Source organism: Cervus elaphus, chromosome 1, assembly GCF_910594005.1.
Source record: "Cervus elaphus chromosome 1, mCerEla1.1, whole genome shotgun sequence".
NCBI lineage: Eukaryota > Metazoa > Chordata > Mammalia > Artiodactyla > Cervidae > Cervus > Cervus elaphus.
This window is the reverse complement of record NC_057815.1, coordinates 79,182,976-79,202,900: the sequence shown is the minus strand read 5'-3', so window position 1 is coordinate 79,202,900 and position 19,925 is coordinate 79,182,976. Positions and strand designations below refer to the sequence as shown.

Sequence of the window (19,925 nt, the reverse complement as noted above, 5' to 3'; positions counted from 1 at the left end):
CAAATGAGGATGTTGATTTTGAACAAAAGCAAAGTGACCAGGACTTTCTGAGGATTTTTTGAAGCAGACCCGTCTCTTAGGCACAGGGAGTTTTAGCTTTCTAATGAAATAGGCCATCTAAACACCAGAAAAGTGGTATCCGAAAGACACAGTGTACCAGGAGCCAAGGACAATACTGATTAAGATCAAGTAGCTAATTGTAAGCCTCAGCCTCCAAATTAATGCCAGATGAACAAATAGCAGTGTGTGCAGTCCAAGTATAATTTCACATGGGTACTGTCTCATTCACAACCTTGGAAGGCTGGAAAACATCAGGGGGGCAGAGTTCCATCAGCTGGACAGGGATAAAAAGTGTTTTCAGTGGAGGGGTTATATCACCAGTTGCTGTCATTATTCCTGGTTGGGGAAGACATTTTGGAGGTAAAAGATGTTGGGTCCAGAGGCACCAGACTCAGATACAAGCTGAACAGGAAGAAGTGAGAAAGGGATTCAAGCCTGTCCGATGACTGTCTCTGTGTGTTGGTCTCATTAAGTCAGGCTTCCAGGATGAATGAAGTCCCAGTGAGAAAGTTAATGCCTTATATATAAATAATATGTATATTTTAGAAAACTTGAATTTTTGCCCAACTAAAAAATTTGTGACATTTTGATTCTACTTGTTTGACTTAACATGAATAGAATGCTAGATTTCTAATAAAAAAAAAACATATGCAATAAGCAACAAAGGTTTACTGTATAGCACAGGGAACTATAGTCAATATCTTGTAATAACCTGTAATGGAAAATAATTTCAAAAATAATATATTGTATATGTATAACTGAATCACCTTGGTGTGCACCTGAAACATTGTAAGTCAACTGTACCTCAATAAAAAAAAAAAATATATATATATATATATATATATTAAGAAAAAAAGGAAAGCTAATGCCTTTTCCAAATAGAACTGAAATTGTCACAAATTGTTCCTTTGAATTTGGTGACAAGCGAGAATGGGTGGTTGGCAGAGTATTTGAAGAGTTGAAGCTAACACCCCAGCTCACACTGCCAGCTAGATAGTGGAGTCCTGAATATTGTTGACTTTGGATCTGTGTCCCTTGCTGGAACTCTCAAGATACTCTTATAGCTCTAAGAGTTCCTGTTAAAGAGACAGAGTAGTCCCTTCGTGTTTTGCCCAGGTGGCTCTCTCATTACCCTAAATGTATCATTAATATAAAATTTGAGAAAAGAAATGTATGCTTTTTTAGGTGCAGTTTTGTAAATCATATCAAACCAATTTTGAAAGCAATCAGCTTCCCAGGTGATGCTATTGGTAAAGAATCCACTTGTCAATGCAAGAGTTGGAAGAGACGCAGATTCTATCCCTGGGTTGGGAAGATCTCTGGAAGAGGAAAATGACAAACCACTGGAGTATTCTTACCTGGAAAATCCCATTCTTGCCTAGAGGAGACTGAAGGGCGATAGTCCATGGGGCCGCAAAGTGTCAGACACAGCTGAGTGACTGCGCACACATACAGGGTATAAATAATAATTATAGTAAGAGAGTTTAGAAGTGGGACAAGAACAGCGAAGAAGGACACTATATGGGATGAGAGAGTAAGTTTAACGTTTGCATCAGATAAAATAATCAGCCTCAGAAAGTCTGCGATTCTGTTTCCTGGCAGCAAAGGCAAAAAAGAGAAAGGCCGTCACTGGCATAGCTCTCATTGTGTATTAACGGAAAGCAAATACAAGTTCATTTGCAGATGCAAATATTGTTTGTGTTATTTTAATTCCCAATTCCTCCCTCTCCTTATCTAAAGGTGGGTGCTGGAGAAATGTTTTTCACTTCAACTTTGTAAATAACAGAAATTTAACCTTTTTTACACCAAACGTGTAAAAACGGGGTTCTTCCACCTTCCTGGGAAACAAAAAGGTAGCCAGACTTTATTATGCTAACATCATTACTGTTGACCCACTGACCTCCAGCCCCAGGCTCCTGCAGCTCTGCCTAAGGGCTTTCTCTGGCTCTCAGAGTCTATTGACTCATATATGAGCAAAGACTGGAGTGCTGAGGAATTAATGTTCATCTCATCATCCTTCAACAAATGGTTGATGGTGGTCTGTAGGTAATAACTCATATCCATTGCTCTCTGGGTAGTATGACTCTGAAGCATAGCCTACACTGCCTCTCAGAGTTTCCCAGAGGCATTGAAACTCCACTGCCCCCAGTAGTAACTTTCTTAATAATGCAAACTTCTGTGTCTTACTTCCCCCACACTACTTTTGGTCCTTCCTGGGATCACCACCTACATAAGCTACTTACACTCAAATCTGTCTCTCCCCGCCTGTTTCTAGAAGAACCCAACCTAAAATACTTTGTGAAGATATTTCTCTGAGGAGCTAACTTAATAGAGTTATAGAGCTCAAGTCAGCTAGATCACCATTTGGTTGTTTCTTTAAAATATTGGATAAGACTTTGATCAAAGCTAAGTAACATATATTTCAGGATTGCATTGTCTACAGGATGCTCAAAGTATGACTGTATTATTGGTTTAAAAAGATTCAACGTTAGATCCAAGAATTGATCTCTGTCTCTTTTCTTTGTCTCTTTCTCTCTCACGCATACACTGTTCTCTGGTGAAAGAGCCAGCCCAGTCCTTTGTGAGATGGGGTAGTACAAGTGAGTGGAGATGCCAGTAATGTTTCTAGAGAGGGCCTATAATGTCTCCCAAGGGACTTAAAATCTGAAGGATTTGGTCATCCTCTGCCATCTACCATTTTTCAGACACGTGTTATAAAGCGGCTGCTCCCATTGTAAGGAAGCATCACTGGGCCTGTGCTAATTGCGTCCTCTTTGCTAATTGTGCCCTTGATCAACTGGTCTCACTGCGTTAACTGTACCACGTGCCCTGGTTAAATGGTAATCTCTGTGTCAACACATCTGTCTAGTATCACAAGGAGAATACACACGTGATAAAATAGATTCCAACAAATCCCAAATGGTTATTCTTAGAAGCATGAGCTTCTAAAATAGAACCTGGTTCCATTTCACCCAGGTTTCTGCCTGTAGATTAAGAGGTTATCTTTCAGGCAACACAAAGGCTGAGTTGTGTCAACCCAGTTAATCATACCTGATGGAATCTTTGGTGCAACCCAGACTACCGTCAATTGCTGTGGTTGGCTAGTGTTTTCTGAGATTCCCCCCTACACCTCTTTAAATTATTTAAGGCCCCAGTGGTTACCTTTACTTTATTCCTTGGTCAGACGTTCCTATGTTCTGATATAATTTTATAAGCAAAGTTAGACACTAGTCATTTAGGATGAAATGGTGCTAATGAAAAAAATTTTATATGTGTATCTCCATTCCCCTGAAGACTTGGGGGTTAAGTCTTTGGAAGGCCTCAGACCATTTTTTAATAAGTGCTTACAAAAGCACTTATTTTAATAAGGCAGGGGAGGGCCTTAGGTTTTCTGGGTTTAAATGAAAAATTTCCATGTTAAACTTATAGAAGCACATCTGCCAATACCTGATGCTGCTGGGCACAGAGGAGGCACTCATCAAATAGAGGATGCAAGAAAATTCATCAGTGATACCAACAGCCAACTGCACTTCACAAGCCTTTACAGAAAGACATACTGGGCTTCCAGAAAGAAAAGTGGTGGTTGAATTCTTTGGTTCCTAGGGGCTTTTTTCTATGTGTTGTCTCCAAATTTGAACTTATAGCTTTGAGAAGAAAGGAAAAGACAAATACTCGTGAATCTGGTGTATCATATTGAAATTCTAGATTCATTCATAAAAGGATATTTTGTGAGCAAGGATATACTGGTGGAGAGTGATATAATGGAACAAGCAGTCTACTTTCTTGCCACAACTGGATCTACCCCTTGAATTTTGTTATCACTGGGGTGATGGGAAATGGACTGTCTCCCTAAATTAGGAATGAAGAGTGTGAGCTTACGTTTGTTATAGTCAGTGTAGTTGATCTGACCACAGGGCACAAAGAAGGTGGTTTTATTTGTGTGCACCAAAAAGCTACTTCTCCTTGTAATGTCTCTACAGTATCCTGATGTAATTCTTGATGCCTCTATCATCATGTCCATTTTTTTTGGTCTTGGTCCATAAAACCTTCTGGACCTGGTCATCTTAGCTATTATACCTCATACTGAGTATGAATCTTAGTGAACCAATCAGGGGAGAAAAGGATATAATTTCATTTGCTTTAAATCAACTTAAATCCAACTCTAAGACCCATGGGAAGTTCAGTCTTTGCTGGGGCCACCTCTGTACCCCAGAGTTGCAAAAGGTCCCTGGCTTTACACAGACAGCAGCAAATCAGTGGGGAGAATCCTTGGATGGTGTGTTCTGGGTCCACACTGTTCAGCTTGGAGAAATCCATGTCTTAAAGCCCCTGTTCCCTTCGGGTCAAAACAGCCCTGCTGATGGGATTGGGGGGGTGGGGCGCTGGAGTCTGAGAATATCTGTGGAGGCTGGAGACCCTCTAATGAGATGTGGTCTTTCTGGTTGCCCTGCCAGTCGTCCTCCCCAAGATCTCCTAGGAGTGCAGAAAGCCAAACAAGCCCCATGCCGGGGGTGGGGGGAAACCTCCTGGGTTTCTCATCACTCCCAGGAGTGCCGCCCTGGGGAGTCGTGAAGGGTTCTGATGCCCAGGGCTAAGAAAACAGCAGAACTCCCCAAGGCAGAACTCTGCGCCGCATTTGGGTCCACATGATTGATTAAAGGGAGTACTCTCAGGATCAACCGCTAAGGAAGTTGCAGAAAGAAAATGGGAAAGAGGAAGAAACCAGGTCTGAGTGATTCTAACTGAGCTCCCAGACTCTGCCCCGTCCTGTAAGGCGCGGGGAGGGGTAAGCCACGCCTGGAAGAGCAGGAGTTGGGCTCTTGTACTTCCACACCCATCAGCCACTGGCGACGGGCAACCCTGGGGTGAGCATGAAGGGGCTGAAAGCCTAGGCATTTTTCAGCTCTTCATATGGGCAAGATGGTGCCCATGCCCAAGGGCAGTCTGTGAAGGTGGCAGGTGCCAGCTCTCAGCAGCAAAGCACACATATGGAAGCAGAGTTTGGAAAAGGATGAGAGGAGACCTCGATGGGGCACCAACAGTGATCACTACAAGAGCCATGCAAAGCTATCGCATCTCCTCGGTAAAGTGGTGTCACAGTGAACTGCCTAATACTGCTGTCCTGAAGAACAAAAGAAGACAGGGGAGAGAAGGTCTTTTTTAAAGCATTTATCTGAAACAGAATCGCAGAGAAGTGCATCCTGAGTACTGCCTTTGCTCACAAGGTAGCATGTAAAGGCATGCTGAACTTAATGTGTTTATATCCCTAGGCTGAGTCCCCAAAGTAATAGGACAATGTGCTATTTATGACTAATTATGGAATATTTTACTTAGCAAAGCAGGAGTTTGATGCTCCTTCACACCAGTGATGCAGATGTTTTAAATTCTCATTTGGCTTTGTGTGAAAACATCCATCCCACCGAGGAGAAATGAAATCAAAAGCTCTTGAAACATCAAATAGGAAAGAATCATGAGTCAGTTCAGTGGGGAGATACAGAGGTTTCTAAACAGAGGACCCACAGGGAGAAAAGAGAGATAGCTTTGAAATCTAACCCTAGGGAGATGCTCTGATGAGATGCAGATGGTCTATGAACCCAACAGGTAGAGGTCTAAACTGGGAGAGAAAAGGATGGATAAGGAAGTCTTAGAATTCTCTTCAAAAGCATCAGAGGAGAAGGTATAGCTTTGAAAAGTACAGGAAATAAATGAGGGAAGAGAGAATAATGCTCAGTAGATGTTTGATGTAAGAATATAATTTTAAAGCTTCATTAAACAAGATTAAAATAGATGAATGTACAAAGACCATGCTTGGTACCCGGAAGTCTGAATCAACACACTGGACCCAGATCTGGAAACCCATTGCATTACCAAGAGGCCAAGAAGTATTGCTTTGTACTTGAAAAGGTCCAATAATTAGATTCCTTTATGAGTTTTTCTTTAAGGTGTATGCATTTGGGGAATTGATTTTTAAAGGCAGTTGGATGCTTTGTAAATAAAGGCGAACAAGGGAAATAGAGACTATGTGTAGTTTAAATTGCTACTCAAAATCAGACCAACCAGAAAAGTGTTATTATCTTGCTTTATAGAGGAGGAAAACAAGACCTGAAAAAATTAGTTTTCCCAGGCCCTAGTTTATTAAGTGGAAGAATGAGTACATTTTAGCCTTTATTCTTTCCACCCACAAGCAGACATTTGTTGAATACCTGTATATTTGAGCCTATAGCTATCTGATCCTGGAGGCCACTATTTTCCCACCAGAGTCTAGTGACAAAACGTTTAAATCTGAGTTCATGGAACGTCGGATTACACTGTGGTTATGCAAGATGGTAAAGAGATTTGCTGGAGAAGGAAACGGCAACCCACTCCAGTGTTCTAGCCTGGAGAATCCCAGGGACAGGGGAGCCTGGTGGGCTGCCGTCTCTGGGATCACACAGAGGCAGACACGACTGAAGTGACTTAGCAGCAGTAGCAGCAGAGAGATTTGCAGGGGTCAGAGGGAGTCTGGGAGCATACACGAAAAAGGCATGAAGACTTAGTGCTAGATTTATAGGCTTATCGGGGGATACCCAAACCATTTCCCTGACACTTTAAAAAATAATAGCTATAGGACAACAACAAAATTATAAAATACAAAATTTTATGGCTACATTTTCTGATTATAAAACTTGAAAAAAATAGTAGAAAGAAGCAAGAAACATTCTCAATGTTACAAACCAGTAATTATTTTAGAGTATGCATTTCCAGTCCTTTTCTCCCTTTGGCTGCTTAAACGTTCTTTCTTTCGTTTTGATTTTGAACAGCTTTACACGCTATGTCTGTGTGTGATTTTCTTTGTACTTATCTGACTTGGGACCTTGTAAATCTGTAGGTCAGTGTCTTTCATCAGAAAAATCTCAGTTGTTCTCTCCTTACCTATTGGTTTTTCTCTATTCTCTCTCTTTTCTCCTGGGATGCCAGTTACATGTATTTATTAACCTTCTTACTATATCTTTACATTTTCCGGTACATGTTTCATCTTTTTGTTTCTTAGGCTTCATTTTGAGTCTTTTCTTTGAAGCTATCTTTCAGTTCGTCGGTATCCTTCAGTTGTATCTGATTTACTGTTAAACTCATCCACTGAATTTTTTACTTTATGTCACTATAACTTTTGTGTTCTAGATTTCTCCTTGGGTTACTTTTTAAGGTGAAAGTTTTCTTCCAAAGTCCTCAATTTTGTATTTTATTTCCTTGAATATTTTCAGTCTATTTATTTTTAAGTCGTGTCAGACAGCTCCATTATCTGAATCCTTTATGAATCTATTTCTAACATCTATATTTCTCTAGAATTTCAGCCACATGGTCTCACCTTCCATTGAACTTTCCCTTGGAAGCATCATCCTGCTCAACCCTGGTCGTATTTCGTGAGCATAACTTAAAACCAAATGAAAGAGAAGTAGACCTACAAGAAAAGTAGGCATGTGTCTTGATTCCAACATGTCATGTTATAAAGGAATATGCATTTAAGAATTATAAAAATGTGGCAGAATTCCTCTGCCTTGGGCAGACGTGTTTAGATATCTTGAATCTGTTGCCCTTTAAATCATCCTTTAAACCCTTTTCAATGACATGAAGAACCTGGATGGTCATGAGGCTTTATTACCTAGAAGGGCTTAAGAGCTCTCCAAGGTTCCTGCCAGTTAAACCCACATGAAATGTAATAGAAATAGGACCCATCTCTCACATAGGCGATCATGAAGTGGAAGCCTAATGGACCGTGAAGGTACTTACTTCTAAGAGGAGAAAAATCCAATGATTAGGCTTACAGTAGAAGTGATTTCTTGTATTGTAACTGAGGCTGACATGGCTAGAGGCTAGCTCATTTTCTTTCCATATTCCAGGACAGGTCTTAAGTATCACTCAGTCTTTCTTGGCCGTGATCTCTAGCAAGCAAAGTTTAAAATGAATGAGGAACGACACTTGAATTACACAAATCATAGCCCTTTGATAGTCTAACTGGTCACAGATTGAAGTCTCTGCGGGGACCAGGCAAGCTGGTGGGTGGGGACTGTGACCAAGGCAAGAACGTGATCCTAAGTAGAGAGCTCCTCCCCGCACCAGCTGATTCTTGCCGTGTGAGAATACAGACCCAGGGTTTCCAGAGCTAAATTTTGTCAGAAGCTAGTAACACAGGCTTTTATGAGACATTGATTTTTATGTTGACGGTGAATTCCATTCTCTAAAACTTGCAGGTATGACATATGTTTTTGAGATGATTGAAGTCTGTGGGCTCCTCCTGGTTGTTTCTGGGCTACATATTCAGCTTTGAATGAGTCTGTACTATAAGAAGGTGGCCCGTCAATGAAGCAATATGGAAAGCTCTTTCTGCCTCTTTGTTCCACATCATCCAGGGATTCCTGGAAGTATAAACACTGGGATTTTCCTGAGTCCACTTGAAGCTTCAAAAAGTACAGTGCCTTCTCTATGCCATTTTGGTATTTTTAAACAACTCACTCAGTGAGATCCCTTTTTGACATTTAAAATGGGGCTTTGGCATCAACCACCAGGGAGATCGCTCAGAATGCATAGTCCAAAGCACACAGTGTCATTGAGATCATCTGTCATGTGAGCTATGAGCAGTCTTAGCATAGACAAACCAGGAGCTTGACCGGTTTTAACAACCATGCCAAATTGCACATAGGAACAATTTATTAATTTTTAGTTCTGAAATATTGTAAAAGTGTTATAGGAATGGATATTCATCTCTTGCCTGGAGGCAAGCAAGTGAGTTGTTTGAAAGGTAACTGGGACACTTAAGGGAAGAAAAGAAAGTCAGTGCATAACTGTGCTGTGTGGTGACTGTTTTTTGGACTCAGCTGTGTCTGACTCTCTGCTACCTCGCCAGGCACCTCTGTCCGTGGGACTTTTCAGGCAAGAATGCTGGAGTGGGTGGCCATTTCCTGCTCCAGGGGCATCTTCCTGGATGAGAGATCAAACCTGTGTCTCCTGTATTGGCAGGCGGATTCTTTACCATCGAGACACCTGGAAAGTCCCTGTTTTATAGGGATGAGCCCATATCTTAGAAAAATGATTAAAAAGAGACTAGGGAGCCTGATAGAGTGATTGGTATCTAAACTCAGTAATTAAAGGTTGAATTCTAAGGGGACTTACTCTATCCTTAGGCAAGTAATACTCAGTATTGTACCATAATCCATCTGAGAAAAATATATTGTCTAGCTGATCGAATATTTCCAGCATATATCTAATATCCTGTTTGATGCTCAGGATAGTTTTGTTGATGCCAATTTTACTCTAAGTAGCTGTGCAGCGTGAATGAGAGAATAGAGATCTCCTATAATGAGTATTGTTAAATGTTTAGATGAAAAGTTCTATTTGGAAATTAGGGGAATTTGTTGTATCTCTGAATTTATATTGCCTCTAGTGTTTTTTAATTACAACTTTTAACACACCCAGTGTTCTGGCAGATGGAATAGAAAATCTAAATTCATAAACGTACTCTCATTTCTAATCTATTCTACTTTCTGGGTATAACACAAATAGGAAACTGAGTAGTTTGGTTTAATTGCCCAAGCTTTAGGGAATGAAGGAGATGATATTACAATACTGAAAACCAATAATCCTCGCACACTGATCATAAAATCTAGGCAAAATGTTTATTTTATCCAGGCCTGTCCAGCTTTCACAAATTTGGGAGGCAAATGAATGTGATTACATGAGAGCCTGATGTGGTGTCAAATTTATATATATATATATGGTATGAAACAGTTCTCAATTTAAGAATAAATTGTTAAAACAAGAAGATATGTCTAATGCGTGCATTTTTCTGGTTATGCGTTCTCTCTTGGTAATTCCTCTGAATACCATTGTTAGCAGGCTCCATATCACTGCATTTTTAATTCAATGAGATGTGAAAAGATTCAGTGCTAAAATGAAATGCTTCAGACTCTTAATAACTCTCCTTTTCTTTTCTTTTCTTTTTACTTTCAGTCCTTGAAGAAAGAAACTGCTCAGACCCTGGGGGCCCAGTCAATGGGTACAAGAAAATCACAGGAGGCCCTGGGCTTATCCATGGCCGCTATGCAAAAATCGGCACCGTCCTGACCTTCTTTTGTAACGGCTCCTATGTTCTCAGTGGTAATGAGATGAGAACTTGCCAGCAGAATGGAGAGTGGTCAGGGAAACAGCCAATCTGTATAAAAGGTAACTGGCAAATATTTCTGAAGTCTGTAGAGATAAGTGGAGTTGCTGGACATTTTGGTAGCTCCCATACCTGTTTTTGAAGCCCTGGAAAAAAAATTGCCTTTCTCTTTTAAGTTCTTACTGAAACCATACATTATTATTTTGAAAACCATCCATAAAACATGTGCTTCTTTTTTAGACTGCCAAAGAACCAGTTTATCCTCATCACAATGTCTTGATGTGATCAAGAAGAGAGATGTAGCTATCAGAGCAGTTTAGAGAGATGACAAGGCTGTTTTTTATGTGTAACCCCAAGGATAGAACTGAAACAATTAATATGCATTTATATGGCTACATTTATCTACTCCCTGTGCAACATTAAATCAATGCAAGAAATAAAAGCCACAATAGACACATCATCCCTGGCAGCCTGTGTGGAGGGAAGTTTGAAATGTTAAAATGTTTAAAAGCATCTTTAAAAGACAATAAACCCTTGAACGTTCAAAGGAGAGTTATAGAGCAAATGAGTGGTGTGTATTCTGAGAAATATGAGCTCCAGTTCTCCTGTAGCTAGGGGGACTGGAGCCCCTCTGGGAAGCAGGGAAGGATTTACTAAGATAGAGAGGTATTGGGACGATATTCCAGTTGGAAGACAAAAAGTGGTATAGGCAGAAGTGAAAGAATCATGGTAAGTAAAAAAATGAGTCAATCGGGGAATCTGGGAGGTAAATTTTAAAGGGTAGTTTGAGACCAGAACAAATGGGACATTGCATAAGGAAGTTTGGACCTGACTCCATGACAGTAGGCATATGTGGTTTCTTTTATTTATCTATCTACTTTTTATTTATTTTATTTATCTATCTACTTTTTATTTATTTTTGGCTGTGCCGGGTCTTTGTTGCTGCACAGGCTTTTCTCTAGTTGTGGAGAGTGGAGGCTGCTCTTTGCTGCAGGGGCTTCTCTTGTTGCGGAGGACGGGCTCTAGGGTGGGTAGGCTCAGTCGGTGAGGTTTCCAGGCTCTAGAGCACAGGTTTCCGGGATTAGTAGTTGTGGCACACAGGCTTGGTTGCTCCATGGTATGTGGATCTTCCAGGATCAGGGATCAAACCAGTGTCTCCTGCATTAGCAGGTGGATCCCTACTACTGAGCCACCGGGGGAGCCCCATAGTGTTTTATCAAGTTGATTCACTTGTTGCTCCAGGTCAACAACAGCTCTCTTTTCAGCGGCAGGACTGAGCAAGCAACACACACACAAACACACACACGCGCACACACACACACACACAACTATCTCTCTGTTTCCTGGGAAGAAAATCATATCCTTCACCTAGATTATCCAGATAATTGCTTCAGTCCTCCACTTTGCCTTCTGAGTGTTTGTCAACAACCTGAATCATGGGGAAAGGAATAAAAGAACAAGTTTGTGAAAGGAAGGCTTTAGACTTTAGCCAGGAGTGACCTTCATCCCCACCAGCACAGACTATGATTCTTGATTTCATTAGGTATGGAACTGGTGTTACCTATGTCCTTGGAGATTTTTTGTCAACCCTTCTCTTACAAATTAATACAACTAGAGTTCCCTAGGTTGCTAATTAGACAAATGTTGGCTGCTTGATTGGGAAAGTGAGATGGGAAGGATTCCTTTTCACTTGTGAAGAAAGAGAGACTTCAACAAAATTAAACCAGGCTTTGAGTTGCCCTCAAAGGATCATTAGAAGCCTTAATCGCAGAGAAAGGACCTGGAGGAATCAGTTACTCAAGACTTATTGTTGGTTGACACTGCTGTTCAGTTTTAAATGAGAACCTTGTGATTTCCTATCTTGGGCTATATTTTAGAACCTTGCCCTTGGCCTTTATTCCATATTGATCTAGTTTGCTAATACAATTTACGTGAATGGATAATTCTATTAACTACTGTTGCTTCATATCACTGGGCTTCCCTGGTGGCTCAGGCAGGAAAGAATCTGCCTGCAAGGCAGGAGACATGGGTTTGATCCCTGGGTTGGGAAGATCCCCTGGAGGAGGGCATGGCAACCCACTCCAGTACTCTTGCCTAGAGAATCCCATGGACAGAGGAGCCTGGTGGGCTACAGTCTATGGGGTCACAAAGAGTCGGACACAACTGAGCAACTAATCCTTTCACACTTTCATATCACCTGGGGGGAGCAGCTCTGCAGACATGTTTATTCTACTTGGGTTCTACCAAGGAGGCTACCTTTTTATTAATAAATGAAACTCAGCATGCTCTGTTTTTAAAAAAATTCACTTATTTACTTTGGGCCATGCTGGGGCTTAGTTGCACCATGGGCTTCTCATCAGGGTGGCTTTGCTTGTTATAGAGTACAGACTCTAGAGCATGGGCTCAGTATTTGTGGCTCACAGGCTTAGTTGCCCTGCAGCATGTGGGATCTTCCTGGACAAGGGATCGGACCTGGCTCTCCTTCATTGGCAGGTGGATTCTTAACCACTGGACCACCAGGGAAGTCTCTCAGCATCCTTTTTTGCTAAGCAAGCTGTTCATGCTTGGCTGACACGTCTCACCTCTGAGAGCCTGGGGAATGTGCCCTGGTGTCCAGAGAGGGTGGTCAGGTATCAACCTGAATCCATGGTGTGAACGATTAGTATGGAAAAGGATTATGCAGCGTTATCTTTTTTTTCCTAGCCTGCCGAGAACCAAAGATCTCAGACCTGGTGAGGCGGAAAGTTCTTCCAATGCAGGTTCAGTCAAGGTGAGGTTGAAACACCTGAACTCTGCTTTAAAGGCAAATGAACATTCCTTTCTCCACCCCCTTTCCCTATTTGTGTTTGGCCAAAGACAGTCTGAGGTTTCTTAGGGACACTCCGTTTTGACTTGCCAGGAAAGAAAAGGGCTTGTTAGATGGAGGCTTATTAGCTAGCTGCCTTTAGCCAAGAGGTAGCAACTGTTGGAAGATGTACAGGTTTCACTGGATCGTGGGAAAGTCAGTGGCTGGTGGGAAGCCAGACTAAGATGGCCTTTGAGGAGCTGGATTTTAATACTTGAGTCCTCCTAAAATGACTGCGTATTTATCATGCAGCTTTTAGGGACATGGCATTCCTACCAAACACAGTCAGTTGTGGCTTAGGAAGATGTCCTTGGTAGTGATCAATCAGATAAGGTAGGCTGGTGGAGCTAGGAACCAGAGATGAATGACTAGCCCCTGATGAAGGATGTGAAGCCTCAGTGGGTGGGGGGTGAGGGGTGGGCAGGGGGTCCACCTAGTCTTTCTCCTGGAAAGATAGAGCTGGGGACCCCTGGTGGCAAGCTAGGGAAGTTGCTTCCACTGGATTTCAACGATGCTTAATGCCTGGCTTCCTTCAGTTCCCTACTCAGTTTTTACCTGGCAAAGAGACCCTCCATGACCATCCTTTAAAAAAGATAGCAACCTTACGTCCACCCTGACTGCTGAGCTAACTTCTTTACCCAATATTCTCTGACCTTTACAGAGATCTCCAATTTTCACCTTGGCATCCTATTGTTCTATTGTCCTGACATTTGTTTGTTTATTTGTTCAATTTCTGTCTCCTCACAACCCACCAAAAAAATTGTGAAAGTTACACGCGCAAGAACATTTTCTGTTTAGTTCATGCTGAACTTCTAGTGCCTAGAATAGTGCCTGCCGCATCGTGGACACCCCCAAAATAGTGAATGAGTGAATGACTGGATTGGATGGACGGGCTCAAGAGCTGTTTCTGTTATCTCTCTTTAGTGCTGGCTATTCTTGGGCAAATTTTTAAGCTTGCAGAGCCTTTAGTTTCCTCTTTTCAAATATAAGGGTAGTCACAATAATGTTTGCCTCTAGAAATTGTTAAGGATTAAATGCAAGGCAAATATCTTCCTGGAAGATTTGCTGCTGGGGCAAGGATATGATGGTCTCAGCAGCCAGGCTCACCCAAGAACCCCCAAAGGCACTGCATACCTTCAGTGGCCTAAACCTGAGCTTGTTTGCGAGTACAAAAGCCCCCTGAGCCTCAGACCTGGTCCTAAATATGAGCTAAAGATTTGTCGAATGGAATCAATGGAGGTGGAATATTTCGCTCTGAGCAAAGCATTGTACGGACACATGAAGCATTTCTTACAATGGTATTGGATTGGTATGGTAGGGACATCAGGGTGAGAAGTGTGACTGCCCAGTGCTGCTGTCTGGGGTCCTGTCTTAGCTTCCTATGTGCCCTTCAGCATCCCCACCTACCTCTCTGGGCTTCCTTTCTCCATGCATTAAACAGGGATGAAAACATTGATTCCTAAAGGAAATCTAACATGTCAGTTAAAGTCATTATGAACTGATGTAAAATGAGCACAAGCTGTATAGTGTGCATACCTCTCTCCCAAGGACCCCAGAGTGGCCTCTGGGGCTTCAACTTCAGGGCTCATTTAAAAGGCCTTTTCACATTTGCACACAACGCTTCTTATTTCTCCCAATCAATGTGCTCTGAGAGAAGATTCTATTCTCTGAGGTGGACTAATTACATCCGTTAATTGCTAAATCAAGCTACTGTATCAACACAGTTTAGTTCGAGTCAATTCCTTATATTGCTCCATTATGATAATGGTTAGAGCAGAGCAGTCGCCCAGATTTCTTTCGTTGAAATTAACTTCTTTTCTTGTTTAATTTCACAATTAATTGGTGTGTGTGTGTGCGTGTATAGCATACCTTTGGATAGCAGCTATTATGTCAGATATTATGCTCTTTGGTTAAAACCCTGGGTAGCTGGAGGCATGCCAGAAATGGAAATGGAGAAATAAATAGAAGGTTGAAGTGTGCAAGAAAATCTGTTCAGTGGTAGAAAAGATGTGTGTGTGTGTGAGAGAGACAGAGAGGTAAGAGGAGAAAGGGAGAGCAAGTCACACACACACAGAGGACGAGATAGCTGTTGTTTTCTTCCTTTGTAACCAAACATCTTCATGGAGCTTGGCATGGATACTAAAAGCGCTATAATGACTGTCTCCTGCCCTCCTCTCTCTCCGGGCCCCTCTGCCGTGATGCAGGGAGACGCCATTACACCAGCTATACTCATCAGCCTTCAGCAAGCAGAAACTGCAGGACGCCCCTACGAAGAAGCCAGTCCTTCCCTTCGGAGACCTGCCACCTGGGTACCAACATCTCCACACCCAGCTCCAGTACGAGTGCATCTCACCCTTCTACCGCCGCCTGGGCAGCAGCCGGAGGACGTGTCTAAGGACTGGAAAGTGGAGTGGGCGTGCCCCGTCCTGCATCCCTAGTGAGTCAAGGCTCATCCTTGGGCTAAAGCAGCTTGAATCTCCCATGCCTGCCTGTGAAAAGCCCCTGACCCTGTTGAAGACTTTTGGGGGAAAAAATCCTTGTCCAAAAGAATAGTCCTCTAATACTTTCCCCCAGCTTGGTGAAGTCTGAAATTCCACAGTTAGAGTTTCCTTCCTTTGGCTTAAACTTATTACCCAGGAAAGATGATTAAATCTTAGACGAATTTTTGAGGAAGAGGGGGCATACTTTCTTGTGGATGATTTTATCACATTTACTTGGAGAAAAGGGACAGAACAGTCATTAAACACCAAGTAGGGAGGGGTTAAAAGTGCCAGAGAACTTCTAGTTACATCATATTGGTCACCTGAGCCCCAGTTTTCATCCTCATCACCCAATGGTATTAATTACTTACTTCCTATTTAATTACTGTTAGTAATTACTTACTTACTTAATTAATTAATTACTGTTAGTAAGTAATGAGGTATCAGTCACTTACAGGTTATAATAATGATTACTGAGATAATATATGGAAATGTCCGGAATGGGAGTTTGCACATTACTAAGCTACTACCCCCATCTTTTTTGTCAGAGGAGAAGAGTATGGCTTAGTTCGAGGTGGTCATCTTTATAGTAATAGTCATGATATTTTGAGTCTGTTTATATACATCATCTCATCCACTCTCTGCAAGAACCTAGGAGACAGTTGTGATTACTGTATCCATTTTGCAGGCAGGAAGACTGAGGCTCTAAGGAATTAGGCAACTTACCCAGTAAGTGCATGGGATGGTAAGACTCCCGATTATAACCCTCAACTTTATAGCCAAGCATGTTAAGGTGGTTGATTAGTATTTAAAGAGAAAAAAAAAAAAACAGGTTAGATGCTCTGTGATCTTGACACCTGTAGGGCCCACCTTTCCAGATATGTGCTCTGTGGTTGGCTGACACCATGCCCTCCTGCAGCAGATCTTCCCCTCTGGATGGGAAGGTCTGAATGTATCTCACTGAGCTGGTGCTTTCTCCATAGTCTGTGGGAAAACCGAGAACACCTCTGCTCCGAAGACCCAGGGCACGCGCTGGCCGTGGCAGGCTGCCATCTACAGGAGGGCCGGCGGGGTGCACGGGGGCAGTCTGCACAAGGATGCCTGGTTTCTGGTCTGCAGCGGCGCCCTGGTCAACGAGCGCACCGTGGTGGTGGCTGCCCACTGCGTCACCGACCTGGGGAGGGTCACCGTGATCAAGACGGCAGACCTCAAAGTCGTCCTGGGGAAATTCTACAGGGATGACGACCGGGATGAGAAGAGCATCCAGAGCTTGCGGGTGAGAGAGGGCTGCAGCCTGGAGGTCCGGTTTCTTTCTCGGCAGCTCCCAGCACCGGGAGAGCAGTTATCCTGTCAGTCTGTCACCTTGGCATCCAGTCCAGAGCCTGGAAATATTAGGCACATGCATGCTTAGTTGCTCAGTACTGTCGGACTCTTGTGACCCGGTGGTGTAGTCCACCAGGCACCTCTGTCCATGGAATTCTCCAGGCAAGCATACTGGAGTGGATTGCCATGCCCTCCTGCAGGGGATCTTCCTGACCCAGAGATTGAACCCATGTCTTTAGCATCTCCTGCATTGGCAAGCAGATTCTTTACCAACTGTGCCACCTAGATGCCTAATCTTTAATTATTGGCAGATACTAGAAAGGGGCATCTAGAAAGACTATGGAGTCTTCCCCCCAAAAAAATTTTTATATAAGATAATAAAAAATATCTTCTATCATTGGGGTCATCAAAAGGTAACCAACTACCTATTATGTTTAGGACATGGTGCTAGGGAGACTGTGAGGACATAGAGGCTCCTAGTAAATTTCTAATATTATTTTCTTTCCCTCCCTCCCTCCCTCCGTCTGTACCATCCACCCTCTCATGCAGTCTAGCTCATCCACCTGTCCATCCATCCATCTATTGTTGAGTTCCCACAGCATGCCATTCACTGGGAATACACACAGAACTGAACAAGGCATGACTTTTGCCCTCAAGAGTCCACAGGCTAGGTGAAGAGACAGACTAGTATATTGTGACTAATCCAGCACAATAGAATCCCTGGGTAAATGAGCTCAGATATAGAACAAGTCTATAAAAATGTTACAGCGTATCACAGATGTAAGCTCCAGGGGGCTCCATCAAAGAGGGTGATGAGCAAGAATGGGGACAATCAGGGGAGGCTTGGTGGAAAAGTCTTGTGGACCACCCTAGGTGTAGCTCTCTCTTACTGGCTTGAGGGTAAATGAAATGTTTACAGTGGACCAGAGGTTGCCAGCTGGTAGCCTGTTGAGGTTTGTGTTTTGATAGTGCTAATGCATATTTTTTTAATCAGTTATTTGCCAACATTTAAAAGCCAGGAGGTTTCAGCCAGAGGTCTGGAGTCTATCCTTTGGCAAAATGAGCATCTCTGCGTGGCAGTAGTCAGTTAAGCAAAGTGGCAGCTGCCCACTCTGCATAGGTTGTACACTCCCGTTCTCCAAAGCCTCACTTGTCCACTCCACTTATTTAAAAACCACCTGCCAGCCCTGGTCGGCATTTCAGTTTGCAACCCTGGAAACAGAGCAATTGCTTTCCATGATCCATTGAGCGAAGTGTGTCCGAATAATTGCAGCTGGCTCTCAGACATTTTCTCCCGATAATTGAGCCCCGGGGCTTGCCTGTTGCCATCACCGTGGAGTCGGCCGCTCACTACTGCTGTCCATTCTTTACCTTTGTAGATTTCTGCAATCATCCTCCATCCGAACTACGACCCCATCCTGCTGGATACGGACATTGCCATCCTGAAGCTCCTGGACAAGGCTCGCATCAGCACCCGCGTCCAGCCCATCTGCCTGGCGGCCCCTCGGGATCTCAGCACCTCCTTCCAGGAGTCCCGCATCACCGTGGCCGGCTGGAACGTCCTGGCGGACAACAGGAGCCCCGGCTACAAGGACGATGCGCTGCGCTCGGGGGTGGTGAGGGTGGCGGACCCGCTGCTGTGTGAGGAGCAGCACGAGGAGCAGGGCATCCCCGTGAGCGTCACGGACAACATGTTCTGTGCCGGCCGCGACCCCACGGCCCCTTCCGACATCTGCACGGCTGAGACAGGCGGCATCGCGGCCGTGTCCTTCCCGGGCCGGGCGTCCCCGGAGCCCCGCTGGCACCTGGTGGGGCTGGTCAGCTGGAGCTACGACAAGACGTGCAGCCACAGCCTCTCCACGGCCTTCACCAAAGTGCTGCCTTTTAAAGACTGGATTGAGAGAAACATGAAGTGAGCCGCAGGCCCCTGGAGGAGCGTTTCTGTGCAGCCTTCCGTGTACGTGTCAGCCGGGGCGGTGTGGACCCGAAGTGGGATTCCGCCCCTGAATTTGGCTGTGCCTGGGTTTCTGATTTCAAAACCAGTGGAGGGCGAGTTGAGCTTACTTTCTGGTAGGCCACTGCTTCCCTGACTGCTGGGGTCCTGGGAAGATTACCACACTACTTGAAAGAACTCAGTTTCTTCCAAAGAGACGATGTGAGTGGCAGAGAAATTCACCCCATTCAACCAACCCAGTGGCCTTCCCTGCCCCCCTTTTAGTGCTGCAGATGCCATGGTCAGCTGTGGTCGAGAGAAGGTCAAGACCGGATTCATCAGGTCTCTTCCAAGGCTCCAACCAGACTGACTTCCAAAGAGCCACTGGCAGGCCAGCCCCGGACAGCAAGCCTGACTGTGGCATTGGCCATATCACAGAGTGGTCTTTTTCCTTCCCAGTCGCCTGTACATACTTTAATAAAACCAGGGTTGGCTTCTGACCCACGGAACACATGTCCTATGGCTCTGATTTCTGCCTGCAGCCTTTTTGAGCTACCTGTGTTGGGACCGGTGGCTGGGGGCAGCCTTTTAATAGATCATCATTCCCAAAGAATGCATATAGCAAAGCCAGTGCCATCTTTTCAATGCCAGTGCCTGCAGTTTGCTGTTCATAGGGCAGGGGAGAGAGGGGATGGGCACCATTAGACAAGGTACAAGCAGAGGAAAATACCAGGGCCTTGACAATTTCTAGTGACCCCTTTGGTTCTCCTGTTCTACATTCAAGCACAAAACTCTGCTTGGAACCTCCAGAAATCTCTAGGATATATTTTGATAGCATCTGAATTGGAATCACCTATTTATTCACACTCGATTGAGATATGCCAAGAACCCACTACTTCATTCTTGTCTAGAACTTACACAACTTTCCTTTCAAGCCCCACACCTGACTTCCACTGCATAGCAGAGGAAAAAAAAAAAGAATCCAATCCAGTCCCTGAAGTGGTCTTTTCAGGAACATTCTCTCTTTGGGGTGACTCACTCTTTTATCCTTTCTCCCCGGCTTTCACCAGTCTCCTCCTGTCCCAGATGGTGCCATGGAGGCGTAAGTGACTGAGCCCTGGGACACTGGAGGCCTCCTGAGTTTCTGCA

At 43.7% G+C, this 19,925-nt stretch overlaps 1 protein-coding gene across 1 annotated transcript in view; it reads left to right on the top strand.

Annotated features, from left to right (window-relative positions):
- Nucleotides 1-19,289, top strand: part of PAMR1 (peptidase domain containing associated with muscle regeneration 1) — a 76,848-nt gene extending 57,559 nt beyond the window's left edge. The window contains exons 7-11 of the mRNA XM_043909304.1: nt 10,045-10,257; nt 12,899-12,965; nt 15,245-15,477; nt 16,504-16,796; nt 18,223-19,289. Of these exons, the coding sequence (XP_043765239.1) occupies nt 10,045-10,257; nt 12,899-12,965; nt 15,245-15,477; nt 16,504-16,796; nt 18,223-18,759 (1,343 nt within the window). The 3' untranslated portion in view covers nt 18,760-19,289. The remainder of the gene's footprint in view (nt 1-10,044; nt 10,258-12,898; nt 12,966-15,244; nt 15,478-16,503; nt 16,797-18,222) is intronic.
- The last annotated feature ends 636 nt before the right edge of the window (nt 19,290-19,925 follow it).